Source organism: Sorex araneus, chromosome 1, assembly GCF_027595985.1.
Source record: "Sorex araneus isolate mSorAra2 chromosome 1, mSorAra2.pri, whole genome shotgun sequence".
Classification (NCBI taxonomy): domain Eukaryota; kingdom Metazoa; phylum Chordata; class Mammalia; order Eulipotyphla; family Soricidae; genus Sorex; species Sorex araneus.
In genome coordinates this window covers 171,525,001-171,552,817 of record NC_073302.1, presented here as the reverse complement: position 1 = coordinate 171,552,817, position 27,817 = coordinate 171,525,001, and the positions used below count along the sequence as shown (strand labels likewise).

The following is a 27,817-nucleotide window of genomic DNA, read 5'->3' as shown; positions in this document are numbered from 1 at the left end:
AATTTGTTAATAGAGCTGCTTATTATTTTAATGTTTGTTCTGATTCTTCATCACCCAAAGTTACTTCAGATTCTGTTTATTTTGTTTTGGGGGCTGTTTCCAGCGATGCTGAGGGCCTCACCCCTGGCGGTGCTCACGGGCTCCTGTGTGGTGTCATTGATTAAACCCTGAAGCCATATCAGCCAGGGCATGTAAAGCTGCAGCCCTACCTGCTGTTCACTTTCTCCTGCCCTCCCTTTGATTTTGATAAAATACACCCAAAGGGAGGGAGACAGCTCAAGGGCTCAAGTGCATACTCTTTCGGAAGGCCTGATTTGAGTCCCAACACCACTGGGAGTGACCCATAGGCACTGAGCCAAGATGTAGGAGTTTTTAGACCATTAAATAATCATTAATATTTGAAAAAGAGAAAGCTGTTGCCCTAGCTATAATGTTTGTTTTTAGCAGTGAAGTTTTATCTGTAAGTACATTCTCCTTCCATAGTTCTCATCTTTTGTGTTTTCTTGAATATCACATACTAAACTAACTTAGCTTGTTGTTGTTGTTTTTAGGTCACACTCAGTGGTACATAAAGCTTGCTCCAGCTCTGGACTCAGTGATCACTCCTGGCAGGGCTTGGGGGACCACTGTACTATCTATCCAGCCCTAACCTTTTTTTAATTGCAAATATTAAATTTGATGGCTTTGTCAAAGTCATCAAACACTGATTTCTTTTATCTTGTTTTCATAAGAATTTTCTTTCTGTATAGGAATATAAAATTGGTTTCTAATCATTCAGATACCTTCAACCAAATATGGGCAGCTAACTCAAATTTGTTTTAGATATTTGAAAGACTTCAGACTAAATTGCTAAATGAAATGTTGGTTGCTCAGTGCTCTGTGATTGAGCTAACTCCCCTGACTAAGTCCTCTCCTTTTGATGCTCTCCAGTAACCCAGCTAATCCTGCTCTTTGGTCTCTGCTGTCCCGAGTGGTTGCTCAGTATCCCCAGCAAAATGCAAAGGTAAGTAATTCTCTAAATTTGGCAAAAAGATAAAATAATTTGTCATGATGTAAATATAATTTTGAAGCACTTCCTTTATCATTGGGAAAATAATACAGCGAAGGAGTTAGTACAGTAAGGAAGTTTTGTTATTTAATGCACTTTTTATTAGTCATTTCAACACTGAGTATCTCCTATGTTCCATTGCACTGTTCTGAGATTTGTGGGAGATACAAAGAAGTAGGTGGACTTTTTTCAAACACATACAGAATATGCTCATGACTGATTCATTGTGATAATGATATTATCACTTGGTTAGCATCAGTTGTTTGCGATTTTCACTCCCAAATGCTAATTTTATTTAAAAGCTACTAAAAAATAATAAAAGTAGAACAATTGGTATCTAAATATGTAAATCAAAACATGAAGTCATGATGTTATGTACTAGGGATTATGTATTAAATTTTAGTTCAGAACAACAAGGTCTATATATTTTGCCAATATCTTAGGTTAATGTTGGTTGTTAACCTCAGGTTTATATGGCCTTTTGTAGTTTAGTTTACTAGTTGGTAAAAATATAAGTCGATACTATGTTTTGAATCTGTGTTTTGTGTCTATTAATCCCGATATCCAGACCTTTTTTTATGTGTTGCTTTTGGCTTACTATTCCTACTGTTCTTCATCATTATTGGTCTTGTTTCTCCATTTACCTGAAATTCTGTGTGTGTGTGTGGGTGTGTGTGTATGAAGACAGTGTGGAAGTAATTTGAGGCCTCATATTGGCCACACAAGGGTCCCATGGAAAGAAACTATACTAGCTTGCCAAGTGCTTGGCAATTCTACCTTTTGAGAAACATTGTAAACAAAGGTCTTGGACCAAACAGGCTGCCCTGTATCGGGTTTTATGATTTTTAAATCCTGATTTACTTCTCCTTCATCTTTTTCCTCCCAGTATTTTTATTTAATTAAGCAACCATGATGTGCAGAGTTAATGATAGCTGAGTTCGAGGCATATAATATTCCAATACCCATCCCACCACCAGTGCCAACTTCCCTCTACCATCTTATTCACAACTCTAACTGAAGCCCCTAAAGTCTCAGATTGTTTTCAGGTATTTGTTATTTATTCTGTTCTTTAAGTGACCTCCTAGGATTTAATTCTCTGTTCTACTACCCTAGTTCATGAATTTTTAAATTTTATTTTATTTTATGGTTTTGGGTAATGCCCAGTGGTATTCAGAGGTTACTCTTCTCTCTTTGGTCAGGAATTACTCCTGGTGGTGTCTATTAATTCTTTAAAACGAAAATTCAAATTTGTTAACAAGTGACAGAAATTACTTCCCCATCCATTTCTCTGTATTGTGGTTTTGCCTTTCAATTCGGGGCTTTTCACATCACTTATTCTGTGATTTTAGGAATGCATGCTTTTAGTATTTCATCTCAGTGTTGCTCAAATGAAGTTACCTAATGAACTTGCTAAAACTCAATTTATTAACCAGTTAGAAGGGACTAGGCCTGATAGTCTGCATTTTTAACTACTCTGCAGGGAATATTGATGGTGGTGGTATACAGATCACATTCTTTGTAGCAAAATTTTAGTGTTTACTGGGTTGGCTCAATGAACATAGAGAGCCATCACTATTAGACACTGGAATGAAATGAATGAGATACTAAGATACTAAATAACTTGCTAGTAAATAAGTTGATGGATCATCCCAGATTCTGACTCCAGAACCTCCTTTTACTCTACTCTTTTACCTTTCTTCTTTTTCATTTACCATATATTTGGCTTTATATTGATATTTTTAAAAGTTTATTTTTAACGTTTTTTATATGCTAGGAACAGTTTCAGAAACACTTCTGATTTAAAATGAAACTGCTCTTACAAATCACTTTCTTTTCCAATAAAGTATCTTATTAAATTTTTAAAAATTAAAAATTTCAGATCAATGTTGTGAAGCTATGATCACAAAATATATATATATATATATATATTTTCCTTTCTAGTATTGATTTGAGTATTGAAATAGAAATTTTCGCACGTGTTTTGGGTCAGCCTGGCAGTGCTCAGGGCCTACTCCTGGCTCTGTGCTCTTGGATCTCTCCTGGTAGGGCTCAGGATCATGTGGTACTGGGGACTGACCCCAGGCTGACGTGTGTAAGGCCCTACCCGCTGTACTACAGCTGCAGAGTAGTGATGAATGTCTGGTGCTCAGAACTTCAATTATCAATTTTTACTGTCAACTACTGTGAACATTCTTAAAGTATTATATTTTCATGTATTAGAAGTGTATTTATTTTTCAATAAGTTTTGTGATCAATCTTTGTTGTTCACCGTTTTACAGTCTTTTGTATTGTTAGAAAATGTTTTTATTTCCTTAGTTCTACTGAAAAATGTATAACTCTGGACTTAATAGGAGTATTTTTTTATGAGTAAAATTGAAATTATCTTGGTAAAGGACTTATAAAAATATCAAAGGTAGTCTTTTAGAACAGTTTTTTTTCTTTTTTTTGCTTTTTGGGTCACACCCGGCGATGCACAGGGGTTACTCCTGGCTTTGCACTCAGGAATTACTCCTGGCGGTGCTCAGGGGACCATATGGGATGCTGGGATTCAAACCCAGGTTGGCCGTGTGCAAGGCAAATGCCCTACCCGCTGTGCTATCGCTCCAGCCCCAACAGTTGCATTTTTATAGTAGAAGAGTTTAGATGTTATGGATGTGATCAAACTGAACCTTTCAAATTATTTAATGGAAAGATCTTAGTAGTCTTAATTTTTATTTCACGAATACTTGTGCATCTATCTAAAGTGTCACTTTCTATTGTAGGGGGGTGCTGTCGCAGGGAAGGTGGCGCATACTCTGGACTCAGATCATGGAAAGGTTAGTTTGCCCCACCTTGGAGAAAATGTTCAATTTGTTAAGTAGCATTGCTGATGAAAGAGTAAAGTGGCTTGAGTTTCTAGTTTAGAAGTCACATCTAAACCAATATGATACTACTTTATGTTGCTTTGGAAACTACAGCACTTACAGAAAACTAACAGTGCTCTTCTCCCGCTGGCATAGAAGGCATTACTGTACACAGCAGTGAACCAGTTGGCTGTAGGAAGCAGCTCCACAGACGATGGGAAGGGAACTGCACTCAAGACCATTCAGAAGGCAGCACTCCTGTCTCCAGGTGAATGCAGTACTTTATGGATTGAGTATATTTTGTCAGTCTTGCATATGTGACATAGAGAAGCAAACAATGTGTTTTCATAAAATAAGACAAGGGAGTTTTAAGAAAATATTTAAAGACTTTTACTTTGTTATTTGGTTATTTTCATTTGAGTGCTAATAATTAAGAGTTGATTACTAATATTGAAGAGAGCTGGAAGGGATATCTGCTTAAAGGTACCTTATTACCTGTTATTGAAAATTTGAATTATGTCTTTTCAAAAGTTTTATTTTCGTTTTCCATTCACTGTATCACTGTCATCCCATTTTTCATTGATTTGCTTGAGCAGGCACCAGTAATGTCTCCATTATGAGACTTGTTGTTACTGTTTTTGGCATATCGAATACGCCACAGGTAGCTTGCCAGGCTCTGCCGTGCGGGCGAGATACTCTCAGTAGCTTGCTGGGCTAGTCTTTTTTTCTGAGGTTACACTATAGCTGCTCAATTATTTAATAAGTATGTATTTTGTTATTTTTATATGTAGTTAGCTCCTTGAAAAGAGTGGAGGTATGCTCTTGTGACAGTAGTTGTGGGCCTGTACCAATCCATAGTGTGCAAGGTTGGAAACCATTCTATAGTGGCTGTTAGCAAGTCAGCTAGAGTGCCAGAGTGATAGTTCAGTAGGTCAAGTACTTGCCCTGCATGTAGGCAACTCCAGGTTCTATCCCTGGCACCATATATGGTCCCCCAAGGCCCCACCAGGAGTGATTTCTGAATGCAGAATCAGATATAAGCCCAGGCACCACTGGGTATGACCCAAACACCAGAAAGAAAAGAAAAGGAGGGAAGGAGGGAGGGAGGGAGGGAGGGAGGGAGGGAAGGAAGGAAGGAAGGAAGGAAGGAAGGAAGGAAGGAAGGAAGGAAGGAAGGAAGGAAGGAAGATTCAGTTAGCTCTTCTCAGTTTTAATCAGCTATGTCAGATGTAGTCCATTAATCACTAAATTAATGAGGAATTGCATGTTTGTATCAGCATATTTTCATTGCCAGCACTAGAGAAATGCTTCGGAGTGGGGTTTCTCTACCATATGGCCCTCTAAGGGCCCCCAGGACATTCCAGAGGAGCCACAGGTGAAATTATGTAAATGGGGCTATGGCATGAGACTTAGGGGGCACTGGTAGGACAGAAAGAACATAGAAAGGTAGCAAGATCAGAAGGTGGGGGGAGTCAGAAGAAGGTTGAGAAATACTGCTTTAGAGCAGAGAAATATCGAGCAATGTAGGGTCATGAGATATATTTATAGATCATCCTTTTTTAGTATGAAAATAGAGTATGAACAAGCTTACTTCCCCAGACTACTCAGACGTTTCTTAAATGACAATGCTTTATTTAGGTTTTGCCCAGAAACCACTGGGGAAAAATGTACAAAGAATAGGCTCAATGTTATCTTCAAAATAAATGAGAAAGATTCTATGATTTCATCATGCAGTTTGCTGTAGTGTGGTTGGAACTGGAGATACCATGTTGGGTGAAGTAAGCCAGAAGGAAAAAGACAGACACAGCATGATCTCACTTATCTGTGGTCTATAGAATACTGAAGAGGAAATGTATTGCACTAAAAGGGGATACCTAAATGACCCTGTCCCCATTGTTTAGAGAGGAGAAGGAAAGAAATCAAGAGGGGACGAAGAGAATGGGAAGTAATGGGTGAGCAGACTCAGGACTTCATTTATACCCATGATCTGGGTGAGTGGTATAGCCAGATAGCCAGAACATAGACTCAACAACACTGAAAACATGAGATCTAAGTTGCTGTAACCACTGAAACTTTGTTATGTGCTTGTTAAGTTGACAGGGTTGGGGAATCTGGGAACACTGGTGGTGGGATTGGTGTTGAAATATATGCCTAAAGCTCAACCATTAATTGCTTTGTAAATCACAGTTTTTTAATAAAAAAGGTTTAAAAAATTCTATGATTTAAAAAAAAATTCTATAAAATATGTAAATAGATCAGTATTAGGTTGTTTATCCTTCCTTTCATTTTTGAAATAGAGCTAAAGCAAGACTCTGAATGTTTGAGTTTGTCTGTGTTATGCACTGGGCGAGTTTTAAACTAGGGGAGTTTTCAAGTATATATTAAAATCACTCTCAAAAATTCTTACAGAGATCAAGAATTACAGGCACTAGTCTTGACTGTACAAAACTTAAGAAAGAGGAGACTACTCATGTAAGATCTTCTCTAATGATCTTTGATTCTTCTCATAATATCTGGAGAAATACTTAAAATGCTTAATATAGGAACGGAGTGGTTAAGATTAGTGCCCAACTGCCCTCTCCCCCAGCACACTGAACCAGATTTATCCTTGGAGTTCAATGAGAGTAAATATCATTGTTTGTGTAATAGCTGTACATGTCCAGTAAATCTTCAGTTGAACAAAGCATAGTTTTGATAGATGGTGATTCAAGGAATCTTTTCAGAAATATAAATGTATTTCCAAGAGTTTACAAATTGAATAAAAGGAAATCCATTCTCTTCCAGATTCTATGAGAAAGGTAATTTTTATCAAACTACATAAAAATGTTCAGGTTTGTAGCTTCACTAGATATACATACTATACATATACATTGTGTGTAGAAATTTTGCATCTCAACCATCATCAGTTTCAGTCCAGGGCCTGGGGAGATATAGCTCAAGTGGTAGAGCATATACCTCATCTGCTTATGACCCTGAGTTTGCTCCCTGGTACCCCATGACCCCTTAGTATCACCAGGGATAGCCCTGGTGGATCTGAGCATCTCTAGGTCTGAGCACCAAGCTCCCAGGCGCACACTGCTAAGCTGAGTATCACTGGGATTGAACCTTATTAAAAACAGTAAAAGGAAAGTTTGTATTCATAATTTCTTCTTCTTATCTCAACTACCATCACCTCCACACCTCCCCCTCCCCCATCACCATCACCTCTGGCCCTTCCAGAACTTATACCAAGGCATGAAGGAAGGGTGGAAAGCAAATGAGTGGAAGGGTATATAATTGCTACCTATGGAATGATAAAGTACCTTTCTTGCTTGACTGATAAAATGCAACTCTTGAGCTTTCTCTGTGGCTCGTACTTTAAGAACTGAGAAATTGTGTTGTTTTGATTTTCTTCTGACTAAAGCTGTAAAACAGGAACTGAGTCATAAAGATGAGTGTATGGATTTTCCAGTGAAAGTGACTATGATAAACTCTTCCACAGTGGCATAGTACCATAGGCAACTGGGCTTAATAAAATATTTTTTATCCTCTGAAGTGTCTGGAAAAAAAAAAGGCAAATCTTTAATTTTTTTTAAAAAGCTCTTATTTTTTACATTAAATCATCATGAGATAGACAGTTATAAAGCTTTCATGATTGCGTTTCCATCATACAATGTTCCAGTACCCATCCCTCTATCAGTGTACATTTCTCACCACCAGTGTACCCACTAACTATACCTCTTGCCACCCCTACCTCTATGGCAGACACTTTTCTTCTGTCTCTCTCTCTCTACTTTTGGACATTATGGTTTGCAATACAGATACTGAGAGGCCATCATGTTTGGTCCTTTATCCACTTTCAGCACACATCTCCCATCCAGAGTGATCCCCCCAACCATCATTGTCATAGTGGTTCCTTCTCTATCCCAATTGCCCTCTCCCCCAGCACATGAGGCAGGCTTCCAACCATGGACGAATCCTTCTAGCCTTTGTTTCTACTGTCGGGATGTTAGTCTCATACTATGTTATTTTTTACATCCCACAAATGAGTGCAGTCGTTCTGTATTGTCTCTCTCCTTCTGACTCATTTCACTAAGCATGATACTCTCCATGTCCATCCATTTATAAGCAAATTTTATAGCTTCATATTTCCTAATAGCTGTATAGTAAATATTCTATTGTGTAGATGCACTATAGTTTCTTAAACCAGCCTCTGTTCTTGGGCACTCAGATTGTTTCCAGATTCTGGCTATTGTGAACAGTGCTGCAATGAACATACAAGTGCAGATGTCATTTCTGTGTGTTTTTGTGGGTTTTTTTTTTTTTTTGCACCCTTGGTATATATTCCCAGAAGTGATATTGCTGGGTCATATGGCAGCTCAATTTCTGATTTTTTGAGAGAAGTCCATATTGTTTTCCCAAAAGGCTAAATCAGTTGACATTCCACCAACGAGAGTCCCTTTCTCCCTGCATCTGCACCAGCACTGTTTATTCTCATTCTTTATGATGTGTGCTAGTCTCTGTGGTGTGAGGTGATATCTCATTGTTGTTTGATTTGCATCTCCCTGATGATTAATGATATGGGGATATTTTTATGGATATCTTATGTGCCATTCGTATTTCTTTTTTTGAGGAATTTTCTGTTCATTTATGTTCCCTATTTTTTGGTGGGGTTGGAGGTTTTTCTTGTAAATTTCTACCAGTGCCTTACATATCTTGGATATTAACCCCTTATCTGATGGGTATTAGGTAAATAATTTTTCCCATTCTGTAGACTGTTTCTGTATCTTGGTCACCATATATTTTGAGGTGCAGAAGATTTTTAGCTTAATGTAGTCCCATTTGTTTATGTTTGTTTCCACTTACTTGGTCAGTGGGGTTTCATCTTTAAAGATGCCTTTAGCTTCAGTGCCATGGAGGATTCTGCCTATGTTTTCCTTCACATACTTTATGGACTCAGGTCTGATATTGAGGTCTTTAATCCATTTGGATCTGACTTTTGTGCCTGGCCTTAGAGAGAGGTCTGAGTTCATTTTTTTGCTTATAGCCTTCCAGTTTTCCAAGCACCACTTGTTGAAGAGGCTTTCCTTGCTCCACTTTACATTTATTATTCCTTTATCAAAGACTAACTGGTCATATATTTGAAGGCCTTTCAGGATACTCAACTCTATTCTAGTGGTCTGTGGGTCTGGCTTTTTTTTTTTTAATACCATGCTGAAAAAAAGGTAAATCTTGAAGGATGAATGTGGTATCTTCTAACAAATGCAGTTTTTTCTTTAAAAAAAGGTCTTTTATTTTTTTTAATTTATTGAATTAGAGAGCTGTGATTTATAATGCTGTTAATAGTCGGGTTTTAGGCATATAATATTTCAGCACCAATCCCACCACAAGTGTCAACTTTCCTCCATCAGAGTTCCATACTCTGTGTCCCCTGCACTCCACCTTGCTGCCACGTTGATAAGCATATTACATAGTTTAGTGGTTGCAACTTAGATCTTATTTTTCAGTGTTGCTGGGTCTGTGCTTTGGGTATAGGACTGTACCTCTCTCCCACATCACTAGTATAACTCAAGCCCTAACTCCTGTTCGCCCATCACTTCCCTTCTCATCTTCTTCCTTTCTCTTTGATTTCTTTTCTCCTTTTTCTTTCTCTTTCCTAAGCTCTTGGGTCAAGGGTGAGCTAGGCATCCCCTCTTTACTACATTTCCTCACCCATTATTCGGTATACAATACATGAGTGAGATCATCCTGTTTGTCTAAGAAAGGACTTTTCTATAGACACATCTACTTTATTATTGTTGTTGTTATGAGCTTGTTCTCCTTTTTGCTTGATTTTCAGCAACACATTGGTGATAACAAGACACCTAAATATAATTTTTTGTGTTTAGGTGATCCTGCTGTTTGGGCTGGGCTAATAGCAGCCTGTCATGCTGATGACAAACTGGCTCTGGTAAACAACACTCAACCAAAGAGGTCGGGGTTAGCCTTGGCACTGTTGTCTGCTGTTTCTGTATCAAGTAAGTTTAGAATGTATGCTATGCATAATCATAATAAGGAAACTAGAAGCATATTATCAAAAAACAATGGACAGAGTTTATCCTATCCGAATCATGGTTAACAAAGGCCTGAAGAGATGAAATTATTTTCAAGAAGTGTTAACTATAAACAGATCAAACTTAGGACTGACCCCTGAGGTATAGGCTAAGAGTGGCCCCATAGCACTTCTAAGATGGGACCCCCAAAATAAAATAGCAACATAAAGACTTACCTCAATGAATATTCCAGACAGAAGTCCTCACTTAGCGAATTTTGTAAAATAATAAATAATGCCAACTTCATACAGACTTCCAGAAAATTGAAGCAGTGATGACAATACTTTCTATGAAACCAGTGCTACTCTGAGCCCCAAAGAAAAGATCTTCCAAGGAAACTACAGAATCGTATTACTCACAGACATGGAAGCAGAAATTCCCAGTTTCTGCCTTAGCCCGTCTAATCAAGCAACATAAAACAGATAATAATGTCCCATATTTAGATGAGGTTATTGTGCACTTGAAAATGAGCAAAATCAACATGTTTAAGCTGTGAAAGATATCAAAAAGAGTTTATAGTTTATGGTTTTATATGTAAAATTTTAGAAAATGTAATTGACCGATTGTGATTAGCAATGACAATTGCTGGAGACAGAGGGTCAGAGAAGGGCTGGCCTGTGGCCGAAAGATTACAGAGGAACTGAAGAAAGTTTTGGTGATGATGAATGTGTTCATTTCCTTGACTGTAGTGAAGGCTCATGGATACTTCTGGCAAAACTCATCAAATTGTATAATTTGATTATATTTAACTGTCCAATTATAATTTTTAATTTTCTAAAATAAACTGTACTTGTTTCTTCCCATAGTAGAGCCTAAAATATGTCACAAGTATAGAAGTTCTTAACATATTTAACCCTAAATATTGCTCCCATGAAACTTGAGCAGTGTAGCTCATGCCAATGATAGTCAGTGACTATCACTGTCACTGTCATCTTGTTGTTCATCTATTTGCTCCAGCGGGCACCAGTAATGTCTCCATTGTGAGACTTGTTGTTACTGTTTTTGGCATATCAAATACTCCACAGGTAGCTTGCCAGGCTCTGCTGTGTGGGTGGGATAATCTTGGTAGCTTGCTGGGCTCTCCGAGAGGGGCAAAGGAATTGAACCTGGGTTGGCTGTGTGCAAGGCAAATGCCCTACCCGCTGTGCTATGGCTTCAGTCCTTAAAAAGTGTAAATTTATTTTAAAACAAAATTTTAAAAGTTATACGAAAAGTTAAACTGTGGGTTATGACCCCACAGTTTAAGAAGTGAGAATCTGGTATTTTCCAGACACATGTGATTTTGAAAGTTATAGTCATAGAGTACTTCTTAGCCATTAATTCCTTGCCTGAGAATACATTATAAGGTGCAACAGAAAGTAACACTGACGTTTTCTGCTTACAGTTAAAAACAAAGAATTCCTTGAAAATTACCACCAAGCTCTTGAAAAGTGGTCTCTTTCCCAGACTGTCACTAGTCTGATAGACACAGGAAGAATATCTGAGGCCGAAACCCTTTGCACAAAGGTAGTATTGCAGAACCAAGCATTGAGATTCATGGTTTTCTTAAATTATTTGGAAAGTTACTTCAAAAATAGAGTGCATGATGATGATCTAACATGTGGTGGAGGTCATGATGGAAACGAGGGTATTACCTAACGTTCACTGAGTTAAGCTTACTGCAAGCTATTTGCTACACTTAACCAGTTGTATAATGAACTTCACAATATTTAGTCAGAAATTGATAGAGTTGCCTTTTGTCTGATTGTCGGACTCAGAATCTTTTTTTATTCTTTTTGGTTTGGGGGCCACACCCAGCGGTGCTCGGGGCTTACTCCTGACTCTGCACTCAGAGGTCACTCCTGGCAGGCTGGGGGCCAAATGTGGTGCTGGAGATCAAACCCCAGTCAACCTCGAGCCAGGCGGGTGCCCAGCCCCCCTCAGACTCTCAGAGATTTTTTTTTCTGAGGTTTTGGAGTTTTTTGTTTGTTTGGGGCCACCCCTGACTGTGCTGGGAGTTGAACCCAGGTTGCTGTGTGAAGATGACGCCCGCCTGCTCACTGCCCCTCTCCACGGTCTCTCTCTTAAGTACAAATAGGGCAGCAGCATTTTCTTGCCTTGGTTTTCTGGTTGCTCCTTTGTGAATGCTGTTTGCCAGATGCATTTCCCCAAAGTTCTTCCCTTATTAATCATTGGGGATTAGTAAGTGAATAACTAGAATTATTCTGTAATCAGTTTTACATACCTGAATTACAGGTTTAATGAGTAATTTCTGACTCCTTGCCTAGCACATGGTAGGGGCTGAATAACTATTAATTGAAGAATTGAATTTGTTTTGTAACCTTACTCAAATTCATGGGTAAAGAGAATTTTTTTAGAATCATTTCTGAAAACAGTGTTTTATCAGCTCTGATCAGGAAAATTGTATTCATGCTAAAAAAATTACTTTTTTTAGAGAGATTCATTTAAATTTTGCATAAAAATTAGAATGAATTCTCTAAACAGCAGAATAGTGATTTTTCTTTTATTAATAAATTTTACCTTGTTCAGGATAGGTTAATTTTACAGAGTGAGTTGTTATGCTCTCTCTGACATAATAAATACTTTTATGAACCCTTTCTTATTATCTTATTATTCTAGTGCCTTACATAGATATATGATTGATACATTATATATACAGGCACATGCGTAAAATCACCTACATATAGTGTTTAAATGTGCTATATATGCACATATTTTCTGGTATGAGTAATATTTTAAAGGAATAGGTTAATGGGTTATTTGATTTACTCTAACGTGAAAAGGAGGTTAATGGATTATTTGATTTACTCTAATGTGAAAAAGTACATGAATGGAGAATAAATATTCAGTGAGTAACTTTAGAAATTAGGAAAGAAAAAAATATATAGCTCTTCCCTTCTGATAGAACATGATTTCTTCCAGTAAGAAGTGGTTCTATATTTTCTTGTTTAACTGTTTATTTTCCAAACCCAACTTCTCCAGATATCATCAGGTCACAAGGATATGTCAAACCTAAAATAAATCGTGTGTTAACATTTTAAAGATCCTTAAGTGTTGTACTTGATATTCCTAAGGTGTTATTTACCATTGTTTATTTTTCAATAAGATTAGATTTGCTCTTTTGTTCTAACATAATTTTGCATTTAACATTTGGGAACCTATTTGACGTAATTCTTTCTGTGTGGGGTTTAATTTTCAGTTCTTAGTCAGTAACCCTGACCAGCCAGCTGTTATGTTACTTTTGAGGCAAGTTCAATGTAAAGCGCTGCTGGACTCACAGAAGCCTCTCCCCGATGCTGTCCTTGAAGAACTGCAGAAAACAGTCCTGTTGAATTGCACCTCTGTTCCAGCCTGGCAGGTGAGTTTTCTCCTTTCTTATGTGAACCCCGAGTTAAAATACTCACAGTGGGGCCAGGATATGCTGTTTCTGTTCATCTTGACTTGAATTCACCAGGTATCTTTCATTTTCCGAGTTTAAAGCAAAGGTTCCCGAACTTACTGGGCACCGTAGCAGCCCCCTGGAAATCTACTTTTTTTAAGCTTAGAAACAGGAAGTGCCTTGCACTAGTGCCCAGGGCTATCACCAGTGCCCAGTGGCTCCGGGGGTGGTGTTATCCACTCTGGCAAACACTGATTTAAAGGCTATTTTAATTGGCAGACTAGAGACGTTGAATTTAGGTTCTCTGCTATATGACTTCTACAGACTTCCTTAATTGTTGGCTTTACATTTCTTTGTTTTGGGTCACACCTGGCAGAGCTCGGGACTTTTTCCTGGCTCTGTGCTTAGGTATCACTCCTAGTGGTGCTCAGAGGACCGTATGGGGGTGCCAGGGATCAAACTTAGGTTGGCTGCATCAAATGCTCTACCCGCTATACTGTCCGGTCCGTTTTACACATTCAATTTTTAAAAATGCTGAGACTGCTATGTTGCTTGAGGTTGGTATGAGAGCTAAAGTCGACTTAAATTTTGTTAGGGTTTTGGTAACTGTAGCACTGTAGCACTGTCATAGCACTGTCATCCCATTGTTCATCGATTTGCTCGAGTGGGCACCAGTAACATCTCCATTGTGAGACTTGTTGTTACTGTTTTTGGCATATTGAATATGCCATGGGTAGCTTGCCAGGCTCTGCCGTGCGGGTGGGATACTCTTGGTAGCTTGCCGGGCTCTCTGAGAGCGACAGAGGAATCGAAACCCAGTCAGCCATGAGCACGGCAAACGCCCTACCTGCTGTGCTATAATTCTGCTTTTCAGAGGGGATGTGCAGAATGTCCTCACTTAACTGATCAATATGTTCTTGGAAAGAGACTTTTTTTTTAAAATCATTTTTATCGAAGCATCAGAATTTATAGCACTGTTATTTATCCATTTCTGCATACGTCATTCCAACACCACACCCGTCACCAGGGAGGCTGCTTCCCTCCACCAGTGTCCCAGAGGCCCCCCACCCACACCCCCTCCCATGTAAGCTCAGTTCTCTAGACAGACTCTTCGATTCCGATGCATTTGGTCATTTGTTGTTCCAAAATGTTTTTTTATACCTCACCTCTGAGAAACAATGTCTGACAAAACCGGTTCACCATAAGCTATATCAGAAACAGACGTTCTGTTCTTACAGCATGTTTCTGGCCACAGAAACATCACCAGACTCCTACTAAAGATTCAGAATGCTCTACTTTTCAACCATAATTTTATTTATTGATTCATTTCCTAGCCCACTTTTTCGAGGGGCCCTGGTGTCTGGATTGGATCTGGCAGCTTTGGACACCCATAGGGAACCAGCGCAGGGCCACATATGCCATTCCGGGGCAGGAGGCCTGACACCCCTATTCACTCTGATTGGCACCAGTCAGACAAGTCAGTTAGCCTAATCTGCACAGCTCTGGGCTGTGGGCATAGCCAGAGTGCCTGGAGAAGAGTCACACTGATGGGAGAACGTGCCCCCCAGCAGCCTTTCTTTTCTCACCGACATCATGTAAAGCTGCATTGAGTTTGTTCAAACTTGCTTTCTGACCCAGCATACAGGTTCAGGATTGAGTACTGTTGCATACAAAGTTGCAGTGTGCATTGTCCTTTAAATATGTCATGAGGTGTGGGAGCGATAGTACAGGGGGTAGGGTGCTTGCCTTGCATGCATCTGACCCAGGTTCAATCCCTGGCATCCCATATGTTCCCCTGAGCACTGCCAGGAGTGATCCCTGAGTACAGAGCTAGGAGTAAGCCCTTAACTCTGCCAGGTGTGACCCCCAAACAAAAAACAAATAAGTTTTTAAAAACTTAACTTAAAAAAAAATAATTTTATTGAATGTATTGGGTGTGTTGGGAGTAGAATACCGTTTTATACTAAGTGAAAATGTTTGGAGTTCTTTTTTTTCCCCTGTTCCTCAGTGGCTGGCACACATATATCGGTCCCAAGGAATGATGAGCGCTGCAGAGATGTGTTACAGGAAGAGTCTTCAAGTTGCATCCCAGCAGGGCAGCTGGAGTGGTAAACTCTCCAGCCTGCTGAGGCTTGCCCTGCTCGCGTTAGAAGTGTGCATGGTGAGCTCATGTTCCCCTTCTGATCCTGAAAGTTGGTTCTTACGTTTTCTCTAAGATGAAATCACATTAAATGGTGGTGTTTTATTGGGTTTCTATGATTTCATGGACGTCTAGGGTGGCCTCTCAATAAACCTTGTATTTGGGCTTGTGATGGACATGAGAGTTACATAAACTAGTCGACTCTAATAAACTTTATTAAAGGATGTTTGGGAATTAAAGGAAAGATTGCTGTTTTAAAAAGCTGAGGGTCTGGAGAGATTGGACAGGGCTTAAGGTGCTTGTCTCATGTGCTCCTGACTGCAGCTGATCCCTGGCATTGCATGTGGTCCCCCAAGCAGTGCCAGGAAGGATCCCTGAGCATGGGACCAGGATTAAGTCCTGAGCACCACCAACCGAGGATTAAGTCCTGAGCACCACTTCATTCTGGGCGTGGCCCAGAATGAAGAAGGGAAAAAAAAAGAATTACAAAGTTTTAACAAAGTAGTAATTTTTCTAATTTAGATTAGAATCACCCCCATGGGTGATGTGGATGTCAAGAATAAACATTTTAATTATTTTTCAGTTCAGTTATACTGTTTTTTTATTTTTGTTTTTAATTAAAGAACTGTGGTTTACAAAGTTATTGATAGTTGAGTTTTAGGCATGTAATATTTCAACACCAGTCCCATTACTAGTGTCAGCTTCCCTCTACCAGTGTTCCCTTATTACTGTCCCACCCCTGCTCTCGCCCCTCCCCACCTGTCAGCTTGACGGGCACCTTACAAAGTTCCCATGGTACAGCTTAGATCTTATGTTTGCAGTTTGTTGAGTCTGTTTGGGGTATATGGCTATACCACTCTCCCACATTACCAGCATATCAGTTGTACTGGCCTTGAAAAAGATACTTGGAAGAATTTTATTCGTGTGAGCTTTGCCTTATTCTCTTTATCCAAAGCATCCAAGCTCCCATTATTTCCATCTCGATAAGAAGATGCCTCACAACATCTGTTCTACATTTTCAAATTCATTATCTTTATGACTTCCTCTTCCTTGATGGCACAGCTTACGTTTGCCCATGCTGCACTCAGTGAATTGCTTCTTTTTTTTTTTTTTGAATAATTTAGTGTTTAAAATGGACAGTGTATTGACTCATTATATTGACTTTACGAAAGTGTGTATTTTGGGTGACTGTAATTGATTAAAATCCTGGTTACAATTTAAAAGTTTTAGTGAAAGATTTTTAATGTATTTTCTTACATAAATCTATAGAGTGTTCATCTTATTTTTAGTTACTGTTTCTTAGGAAAAGCTAATTTATGTTATTTCTGAGTTCGTACTTAAAAAATTAAGAGCATATGGCTAAATAATATGTAGATGGGTACCTTCATGTTTTCCCCACAAGGTGAAATTCATCACAAATTTTTTCATTATTACTTTGATTTAATGGGAGGAGGAAGGGAACACGCCTGACTGTGCTCAGGTGGTGCTCGAGGGACTACTTGTTGTTGCTAATCTCTCACACAAGGACTTGTTGGCTCCAGTCTGAGGTGCAACAGTATTCACACACTTGCTTCTAAGGAAACTTTTTGTGATCATCCTTAGCATATTATTCATAACAAGTAATATAAAATAAATTGTTTGGGACCTGCTCTTGGGACAGTCTTGGGTGGTAGTTGGGGAAATTTTGAAATAATGGTGGTGGGATTGGTACTGGACTATTGAATGTAATAAATTATTGTGAACAACTTTATAAAAAGAAAAAAAAATTTAAAGGGACTGTGTGTAGTTCCAGAAGTTGAACCCAGGTCAGCCACAAGCAAGGCACGTAAGTGCCTTACACACTTTAATATCTCTTCAGTGCTGGATTTAATTTTTTTTTTTAATCTCTGATCTGCTTTTCACCCTTTTTTTCTGTATTGGAATTTTATTATGTTTCTTTTCTCCTTAGATAATTATTGAAATGTAGGACTTCATATTTATCACTTCCAGTTAAAGAATCATATTGTGAGTTTTGTCTGTTTGGTGAACCAAATAGATTTTATTCAGATATGTAATAGTCTGTTTTCTTTTAACAGTGTCTTTTAAAATGCTGTCCCCTCTTCGAAATCTTTCTTTATTTCAGACTTACCTATTCTGTAGTTCCTTAAGAGTATAATTCAGATCTTTTGTAGTAATCATGCTGTAGTAATTATGTTCCCCGTGGCATTTACTTGGTGAATCGGACAAGTAGGTGTTTGATAAATGAGAGTTGAATTGCATTCTTTTGAAGTAAAACTAACAAAAACTCTGATTTAGTGTTTGCTCTGCATTTTTACAGGCTAATATTTCCAGTGACCACTGGCCATCCTTAGTTCAAGAAGCTACAACTGAGGCCTTAAAACTTTGCTTTTGTCCACTGGCTGTCCTCCTGCAAGCTTTATTACAATTCAATCGCAAAATGGGTGCAAGGTATGAAGAATATTTGTGTATTTTTTTCTACAAAACTTTTCTTCACTTTTCATTCCTGTGTGAGACAAAGATTTAGAATTTACTGAACTAACATTAGAGGTATCTGTCTGTCTATTTCTTTAGTATAGGAGACAATGTGTTATAAAAAAAATTAGAATATAACTGAAAATTGTTATTACATGGTTTCGTGTATTTTATACATACTTGAAAACATAGCAAAAGTCTACTATTACACATTTAACCTCTAGTGAACACGTTAAATGTTTCTTTTTGTTCTACTTGGTGTCATCTTTTTATTATTTATTGATTTGTTTATTTCTGCCTGTTGATTTTCAAAAGCATTAGCACACCTTAAGTGCTGACAAAATAAGGGTCCTTTTTACCCATTCTATTTGGAATGGGCCTTTACTTATCTGCCAAATGGAATAACAGCAACCTACCATACAAGATTGTGGATACCCAAATGTTATCATATGTATAAACACTTAGCATAGTAACCTAGACACAATTGATACTTAATCATTAATGGGACCAGGACATGGTTCAAAAGGGCTGGGATACTCTACTTCACATGTGGGATGCATGAATTTGCTCCCTGGCACCACATGGTTTCCAGAGAACTACCAGAAATGAGCCCTAAGCCCTGAGCCAGAGTAACCTCACTGCTGGTTGTGGTCTCAACCCCTTACTTTGCCCCCTAAAACAGTAATGATTAATGAATGCTAATCATTATGATTGTCTTTATTCTTATGTGAATATGTTCATAAGGTAATCACACATTTGCTAAAGGAGAGAGATTTGTGTGAGACTAGCATATGAATTTTACTATATGAATTTATGTGCCTTCAACTAAATGTAAACATCTTTTTTCAGAGAGACACGTCGTCTATTGGAGAGAGTGGTGTATCAGCCAGGGTACCCCAGATCTATTGTATCGACCGCACGTTGGTACTTACTGAGACACTTACATGCCAAAAATGACTGCGAGCTCATTGATGTAAGACATTGGTTTCATTGAGAATATTTCATCTAGGACCTCACAGGGTAGAAGTTTTTTTCCCCCAAATTACTTCCCAAATGCACTTTTATGATTGAGTCTTCTTAAAAATGGGCATCTAAGTCTTTGGTTAACAAAACACTGCAGTGGCTATTGCTGCATCTGTTGCAAATAGAGAAACTTTTACTCACATCACTTGAATATATATAATTTTTAATCTTACCGTGGGTTATTATGAAATACCCATTTTGACATTAGAGTAGAACCCATACTGGGGCTTTCTGGCTTAAATAAGCAAGACTATTAAAGGTAAAGCTTAAAAAATGTAGTGTAGATTCAACCTGTGTTAAAGATGCCTTTATTTGAGGAAACTATACTTGTATTTTCTTTGAATATATTCATTCAAAATCTAGAATTCCAGTGAACAGGAAGTACTTAGGATTTCGGGAAGCATCCTTAAACCTTTTTCATACCCAAGGACCAGCAGTTGTAATCAAGATTGTAGACCAGTGACTTTCAACCTTTATACTCTAGCAGTCAGCACTAGTTCCTAGACTAGTGGTTAAAGACCACTGTTTGGGGGCATTGGTTTAAAACCTTAGGATCAGAGGGCCAGAGAGATAGTACAGTGGGTAGGTTACTTACCTTGCATGGGGCTGACCCACTATTACATATCACCCTGGTGCATCTCCAGGAGTGATCCCTGGGCACAGAGCCAGGACTAAGCCCTGTGCATCACTGGGTGTGATTCTTAAACCAAAATACCAAAAGAAAGCCTTGAAATCATGATCAGTTCTAAAGAATCTTGTGGGAAATTAGATATGAAACATAGCTGCAAATGGTTTTACTTTTTTCTGTAATAAATTAATAGGTTTATGGATATCTTTATATATATTTCTATCAATAAATTTTTATAAACTTCTTGTTTGAGTTTGGGCCATACGTGGCAGTGCTCAGGACTTACTTCTGACTCTGTACTCAGGGATCACTCCTAGAGAGGCTCTGAGCTTAGGAATCACTTCTGATGAGTTTAGGGGACCACATGGGGTGCTGGGGATCAACCAGGGTCAGCCACCTACAGGACAAATGCCTCACCTACCCTACTATCTCTCCCTCCCCCTCATAAACTTCCTTAAGTGAAAGAAAGGTCAACTTAGAAAGCTTGCTTCATTGGTACTTTAACTGTGAATCAAGATAATTCACTAGTTTAAAAGTGATTCACAGATGTACCAAGATTTATTTACTGTTAGGTGACCAGCTTTCTAGTTGGAACTCTGATCTAAAGCATTGACCAGTGACATTTATAGCTGTGTGAATGGATGACTATGCCTGGCAATGTCAAGAGCAACTTTTTTTCCCTGCCCTGTTATTTCAGTTCAGGAAGGAATGGCAGCTGCATTCCCTCACTTTCATTTTACTTTATAAATACTTTGGTTTAGAGTTAGAATAGGATGGGGTGAAAAGTCTCAGTAAGAGGCAAGTCTGGATAAAAATGGCCAAGCAATAAACCACGGATGGAAGACGATGCTGATGCTGGCCTTGGATGAACATCCTGCTCCCATTTCTCTTTGCCTGAAAAGGGAATGTGTGATCCACTCTTTACAATCTGGACTTCTCCATGTAACCTAGGCTTTCTCAGTACTGTGTTATTAAGATTTGGGACTGGCTGTTTCATTGATGGAGGAGAGGTGCGGGTTGCTCTCCTGGGCATTGTTTGAGGTTTGGCAACATCCCTGGCTTCTGACTATTTGATGCCCATAGCAGAGTCATCCTCTATCCGTCTGTGACAACCAAAATTGTCTCTTGACAAATGATACCCTGAGGTGTAATTGCTCCTAGGTGAGAGCCACTGAGGAAACCTTTAGGATATGCATTCTGTTCCTCCAGGTGCCATGGGGAATATGAAAAGATAAAGGCTCTAGGTGCTGGTATGATATTTATTCCACCTAGAAATCATGGTTTTCTCTTCATCACGGGGCTTCAGTTGAAGCAAATAGCAAATAGTATAATGGATTAGAGGTAGTAGAATTTATTGAGATATTTACATTATCTTTGGAAAGATTTCTTTTCTGTAGAATGTACGTACTAGTTTCTACTTTATATCTTATGAGGTTGCTGTTTTCTAAATGTCTGAACGTAAGTATGTGTGTGTATAGACATGAGTGTATATATTGTATGTAAAATTTTTTTCTAGAAGGTAATGTCAGTGGACCTAGGGATATGACTCTGTGGTAAAGTATTTGCCTTGCATGCATGAGATCTCGGGTTGATCTCCAACACCGCAGATAGCTAAGAAAACAATACAAAAAGAAATCAGAGGTACAGTATATAAAAGATGTATTTGGATTAAAATTCTCACAACTTTAACCAACGGTTGTATGCAAATACATTGCAAATTGATAAAAAGCTTTTTTAATGCTTATAGCACATGAAATATTATTTGCCTTTAACTGAAGCATACAGTATTAAAGTAATAGAATTGAAAACAGTGCTTGGAGAAACACAGGAATCAGGGAGCCCAGCTCCCTGTTTCTGTGTTTCTCCAGACTGTTTTTTGCAAGGATGTTTATACAGCAACAGCCTTGGAAGATGGAGATAATTGTCTCCCAGAGCAAAGGGCAGGCCTGTTTGCAGCTGTTTATAAGGATCCAGGTGTCCTAATTCAGGAATTTCCTCTGTGAATGTGGGCAATGTTCTGCTTCATCCCGGGCTCCTCTGTGAAACTTGGTAGGAGAACAGAAGGAAATATGTTGCTGCTCGTGTTGCTTGTTGTATCATGAGTAATTCAAAGCCTTTATCTTTGGCCCATGAGTTCTGTCTTCCAGCAGTATCCAAGGAAACTGGCAAGCCAAACTTACTAGCTTGAAATCCAGCAGAATTTCAGACCCAAGCACAACTCTTGAAAATGAACAGCTGGAAAGGGTTTTAATAATCAGGTTGCTGTGACCCATGGAAGTAAATGTTGATAGTGATGAACTAAAATTAAATCTAGCTTGGGGGATTAATGCAAATCAAGAAGCCAGTTCTTGGTAGAATCTTGGAGCTCAAGCTCTGTTTTTGTCTTGTTTTGTTTGAGGGTTTTTTTTTTTTTTGAAAGTAGAAAAGCTTGTTTATTGGAAAGTAGAAGAAAGAGGGAAAGTAACTCCCCATGTGGGGCAGAACTTAGTGTAGACTAAGTTCAAGCTGTGGTTTTTTTAAGGTGAACAATTTTCTTTCGATAAGTCACTGCAAAAAAATGGTCCTTTTGAGCAAAGTGTTTTGAGGTTAAAGTGGTGTAAATAAGGCTGCCAAGCAAAGATCTTTAAAGCAGTTCTGACAGTAGTAGGCAGTGGAAATGCTAGCATTTACACAAATTGATCATTTGGATAAGTGTTGCTTATCTTTCAATTTTTAATTGAACTATTTATTTAAGTTTAATTGTTTGTTTTCATTGAACTAGTTATTTCAGCAAAAGTGACCGAACAATTGCACATTTTTTTCTTGTGGCATTTGCTATTGCTTGTTAACTTTTGGCATACTTGCCTTCTACAAATATATTATCTAGTTTAACACACACACACACACACACACACACACACACACATCTCTCGTGTCAATAAAAAGTACTGACATTTCTGTATATGCTTTCCCACAGGTGCTGGTAAACAATGCCAAAACTCATGGAGATACAAGAGCTTTGGAACTGAATCAGAAATTGGCCTCACAGCAGTAATTTGTTATTTTATAGTATAGCTGCAAGAAAGAATGAAATAAGCAATCAGACTTTTCTCTAAAGCAGCATTTAAAAAAAAACAAACTATAGTTGGAATCATCTTTTTATTTTTTTAACTATAAAGACATTTAAGTTCTTAAACTAGGGATATAATCACACTTTAATCTGAAAAACATCTTTGATTCTTAGGAAGCTCATAATGAAGAGAAAAATATGATTTCCGTAGATGCTCATCAGTTATTTATAAACTATTTTCTCCATTGTATGTGGTGCACAGTAGGGCTTTTTTTTTTGTAATGTCTTACAATAAAGCCTTAATGTCCGTTTTCTAATATGCAAGAGCAGATTAGCACAATGCAGAATTTCATGATAAAAGACTCAAAGATTCAATTCCTTCCGTCATTCTGATGCTCAGCCTATCAATTCATCATACAATTCATATGTCTTTTATTGTTCGATCTCAGATTCTGTTGAAGAAGCATAATGTAAATGTTGGTGAGTCTGATACTGCTAATGGGTATGTGTATGTTATTCAGAACACTCAGGTATATGGCTCCATTTAAAAAATTAATGGAAAAATATCTTGGAAATAATGCTGACAACACTTAATTGATCATGCAACTCCTTCAATTATGATGATTTGAACTTTTTTGTCTGAAGTTTAAAAAAAGTGTCTTGTCTTCTTTAGAGTATCAATATTGAATATAAATTCTAAATTTTAAAACTTAATATATTTGAATATATTTGAAGAACTCCGTGTTGCTTCCTTTGCATTTGTGGTTTTAAAAAACATTTAAAAATATTTCCAGCTACTTACATGTATTATTTATTGTACAAAACTGTGTGGTTGTATATTTTATGTATGTGGTTTTTCTAAACCACCCATTGGCTTAGTTATCATTATAAATAGCAGCTTTATAATGTTGCTCTGTGAAGTAATATAAGTTAATGATATTCTATAACTATATAGTTCAGAAGTTAATCTACAAGACTAACTATACTTTGACAAGTTCCCAAATTTGGCTGTGATCATCATTCAGACCTACGCAACCGACACTTTAAGGATGGGGACTAGGACTCTGCCTTTTCAAGATATGCCTGAGAGATTCCAGTGTTTGGTCCGGGTTTTAAACTACTGGGATAATGCAGCAGTGATTCTTCCCTTGACTTCTTTAACAAGACCAAGCGCTTGCCAGTCTGCTCATTTCTTCCCTGTTCTCACAACTGTCATTCTAAATTAGTGATTTTCGGGATCTGACCCGATGTCAGCCAGAGATGCTCTACCAGACATTGTTGGTACAACCCTGATGCCCTTCCCTTCCATCTTCCTCAGCCTTTGGCAGAAGAGTGGGCTGGGCCTGACACTTAAAGCTCTTGTTCTCCATTTATTTTTGGGGGTGTTAGCTCGTGTCCCATGAGGTTTCTTTCACCTATAATGTTAGCCTTTTTTCTAGGCCCATAATCAAGAGGTAACTAACTTTGCTGCTAGTTCTGACCTTCAGCAGAACTGAAGGGAGCTGAGAGCCAGGCTTTCTAGAAAGGAACATAGGAAAACACCCAAAGCTAATCCATCTCAGGTCAGTTTTTTTCACATGGGTTTACACATACTCTCTCTGCTGTTTATTGCCTTTTCTTGAAATTGCTGCCCAGTTCCTGTGTGATTCAAATCATTCCTAACCCAGTTTTTACAATGTTTACTTCATGCCTGACATCTACTAAGTGGTTTAACCAGTCTCATTTACTCCTACTTAGAAAAGGAGAGTGGTGCTAAATAGTGTGCTCAAAACAAACAAAATTCTAAGTGTTATCAGAGTTGGGGAACTTTAAAAATGGCAGAAATTTATGGGCCAGCAGGATAGTGCAGTTGGTAGGGCATTTGCCTTTATTGCAGCTAACTAGGGTTCGGTCCCCAGAATTCCATATGGTCCCCCAAACCCGCCAGGAGTGATTCCTGAGCACAGAGTCCGGAAGTAAGCCCTGAATGCCTCTGGGTGTGGTCCCCAAACAAAAAAACAAAGCAACATTCCCCCCCCCCAGGAAAAAGTGGCTAAAATTTCTCTTCAGGTAAGTTTACTTAGAGAAATTGCATTAAAAGTTATTTCTTGAAATACTTAGTATTTATATTGTTTTATTAATTGGATTTTTAAAATAATTCTAGTATATTTTCTGTCAGATTTTATTCATTATTTGATTCTTATTGATTAATCAGATGTTTGGGGGCTAATTTCTGGTCAGGACTTAAAACAGAAACAAACTTCACTTGAAATGCTGTCATCTTTTTCCACCTTACAAAATGAGCTGACAGATGACCTTTAATTTGGGAATCTACACAGTTTATGATTAGACAAGATTACCCAGGTTGTGCATTAAGTGAATATAAAGACGTGTTTCTCTAACAATATGAAACATTATGTAGGTGAATATTTACTGACACATGTGTGAAGTGAGTATTTACTGACACTTATATGCTGTGAAAGGATGTTTGGATGCTCCATAGAAACTTTTATATTTAGGGAATTTTTGTTTTTGATTTTTGGGTCACACCCAGTGATGCTCAGGGTTTACTCTGGGCTCTGTGCTCATGGATCACTCCTGGAAGGGCTTGGGGGACCATTTGTGGTGCCTTAGTGGAGCCCAGACTGGTTGTGTGCCAGGCAAGTGCCCTACCCACTGTACCATTGCCCCGACCCCTATACCGAGGGAGGTTTTATAGGAACACAAAACAGAAGCACAATTTATGCGGGGATGACTGTGATCTGCAGCTGCATTTCAATATTTGCCCATGAGGAAGAAGCTTCGTTTGGCAGAATTGACCCAGCTCTGCCGAAAGCCTCTCCCTCCTCCCACTGTGGCCGGCAGACAGCTGCCTGAACTGGCCGTGCTGCAGGAGGGCACGGCACAGCGCTGCTGTGTCTAGGCTGACCTTCAGTTTGCAGAAGAGGGTCTTTGGGTTTGATTTCTTTTCCCCTTAGAAATAAATATTTGTGTGTCAGATAGAGGTAGAGTAATCTTCCCCCATGTATGTTTTTCTTAAGGCTTTTTTATACAGAAGAAATAAAAAGTCAGAAAATTTCCTCTCTGCCCCGTTTTGGTGAGGAGGAGGCATCATTCAGGTCTAAGGCACCTCAAGTGCAGCTTTGGTATCTGGCTGTTCCTGTGTTTCATACACTGCGTTTGAGGTTGGCTGGATAGAATGTGAAGTTCTGGAAAGCCTTCATTTTAAATTTCAATCTGTAGCCCCCCCCCATATCCCCCCACCCCCACACAACTATATTTTCAAATGAATGCTGAATTATCTGTAGACTTCAAACTATTTGGAGACTATGAATCAATGGGATATTTTGTGTTTTCAACTTAGAATTGAAAATACCTGTTTCAATGCAGGGAAATGATGCCACGAGAGATTTTTTTTCTTTTTGGGTCACACCCGGCAATGCACAGGGGTTACTCCTGGCTCTGCACTCAGGAATTACTTCTGGCGATGCTGGGGGGACCATATGGAATGCTGGGAATTGAACCCGGGTCAGCCGAGTGCAAGGCAAACGCCCTACCCGCTGTGCTATCTCTCTCCAGCCCCACGAGAGAGATTATTAATATTGGAGCGACCTTGGGAAGAAGGCTTGAGTTCTGTAACACTGAACTATTAAAATAATTTGCATGGCCTCTTCTGAGTTTAAATCACTAAAAAGGTTTATTTGTAATTCATGATTTTCCACATATTTCTCCCTGTATATAATGCTTATTACAGAGCCATTTGCAATTATTTTAACTTTTCTGGAGAGAAGACAAGTGGTGAAAACAAATACTTGTTAGTTCTGCTGTGGTGGGCAGAATTATGGCTTCTAATGTATCTCTGCCCTGAGCTCCAGAACTTGTGAATTCATGAATTCATGGCAGAGAAGACTGGCAGATGTGACTGAGGAGGAGGCCTTGAAATAGGAGCGTACTCTGTATTACCCAAGTGGACTCAGTTTAATCACGAGTCCTTAAAAATGAAGGACTTGAGAGAGAAAAGTGACAGCAGAAGAAGGCTGGTGAGATTCAACATTGCTGGCTTTGAAGATGGAGAAAGGGGCCACTGGAAGCTGGAAAAGGGAGGAAAGTGTCCTTTGGAGCTCTTGGACAGCGATGCCATTCGGCTAACTTGGTTATAGCTTGGTCAGACTCGTTTTGGAATTTTGATTTAACAGAACTATGAGAATAAATTCTTGTCTTTTTTTTAACCCACTGGTTCTGGAAATTGTTTTGACATGAATGGAAGAGTGTGTTGTTGTTCATTGTGGATATTGTTAAAAGAACACACATTCCATTGTGAATTTCCCAGATCACCAAAACTGGGGTCAACCAAGCAGTTGCAAAAAAAGGGTCATCAAGTAAAGATAATGGGTCCATTAAAATGAATAATGTGAAAATATAAATGTCAGAATACTTGACTCTATGTGGCAGTTCATTTGTCACTGTATTTCTACCCTTCTTGCTCAGCCTGCTGCTCACAGCACAGTGCCACCAATTGAGTGTGTACTTCATTCTTTTTGAAAGAAACTCATTAAAGTATGTTCACAAGACAAATGTTTTGAGTTTCAGTAGCAAATGGACATAAGACTGGGTAAGTCTTAATCTCCCAGACTTTCATCTTTTCTGTGAATTGGCAACCGTAAGCCCTTGAACTACCATGTTGGGACCACACCCGGCTCAACAAGGGACCAGATGTGGTGCCAGGCACTGAACCTGGGTCGGCTGCCTGTAAGGCAAGCACCTTCCCACTGTGTGCCTCTCTGATCCTTTGTGCTAGATTTATTAATTTTTAATGTAGGAATACTACTCTTTATTCAGCCATTTATTAAGCTGATTGAATTGGGCATGAACTCCACATTACTTTAAAAATTTTTTTAAATTGAATATCTATGAGATAGACCATTACAAAGCTGTTTATAATTGGGTTTCAGTCATATAATGATCCAGCACCCATCCCTCCACCAGTGTACGTTTCCCACCACCAATATTGCCTGTTTCCCCACCACCATCCCCCAACACCCCTCCACCCCCACCCCAGCCTCCCTCTATCGGAGGCACTTTCCTTCTTTGAGCTAGATTTCTTATGATGGCACTTTGTTGTTTTAAGATTGTTAAAGTTCCAAGTCAGAAGTGGACCAAAGAAACTGGCACAGCATCTATAAAA

General features: G+C 38.6%; 1 protein-coding gene across 2 annotated transcripts in view; it reads left to right on the top strand.

The window, feature by feature from the left end:
• Positions 1–27,160, top strand: part of SKIC3 (SKI3 subunit of superkiller complex) — an 84,698-nt gene extending 57,538 nt beyond the window's left edge. For both annotated transcript variants that reach the window (XM_055137236.1, XM_055137230.1), the window contains 10 exons: positions 931–1,003; positions 3,811–3,864; positions 4,048–4,159; positions 9,759–9,887; positions 11,347–11,468; positions 13,162–13,320; positions 15,350–15,502; positions 17,799–17,929; positions 18,803–18,926; positions 22,561–27,160. In XM_055137236.1, coding sequence (XP_054993211.1) covers positions 931–1,003; positions 3,811–3,864; positions 4,048–4,159; positions 9,759–9,887; positions 11,347–11,468; positions 13,162–13,320; positions 15,350–15,502; positions 17,799–17,929; positions 18,803–18,926; positions 22,561–22,638 — 1,135 coding nt within the window. In that variant the 3' untranslated portion in view covers positions 22,639–27,160. The remainder of the gene's footprint in view (positions 1–930; positions 1,004–3,810; positions 3,865–4,047; positions 4,160–9,758; positions 9,888–11,346; positions 11,469–13,161; positions 13,321–15,349; positions 15,503–17,798; positions 17,930–18,802; positions 18,927–22,560) is intronic.
• The last annotated feature ends 657 nt before the right edge of the window (positions 27,161–27,817 follow it).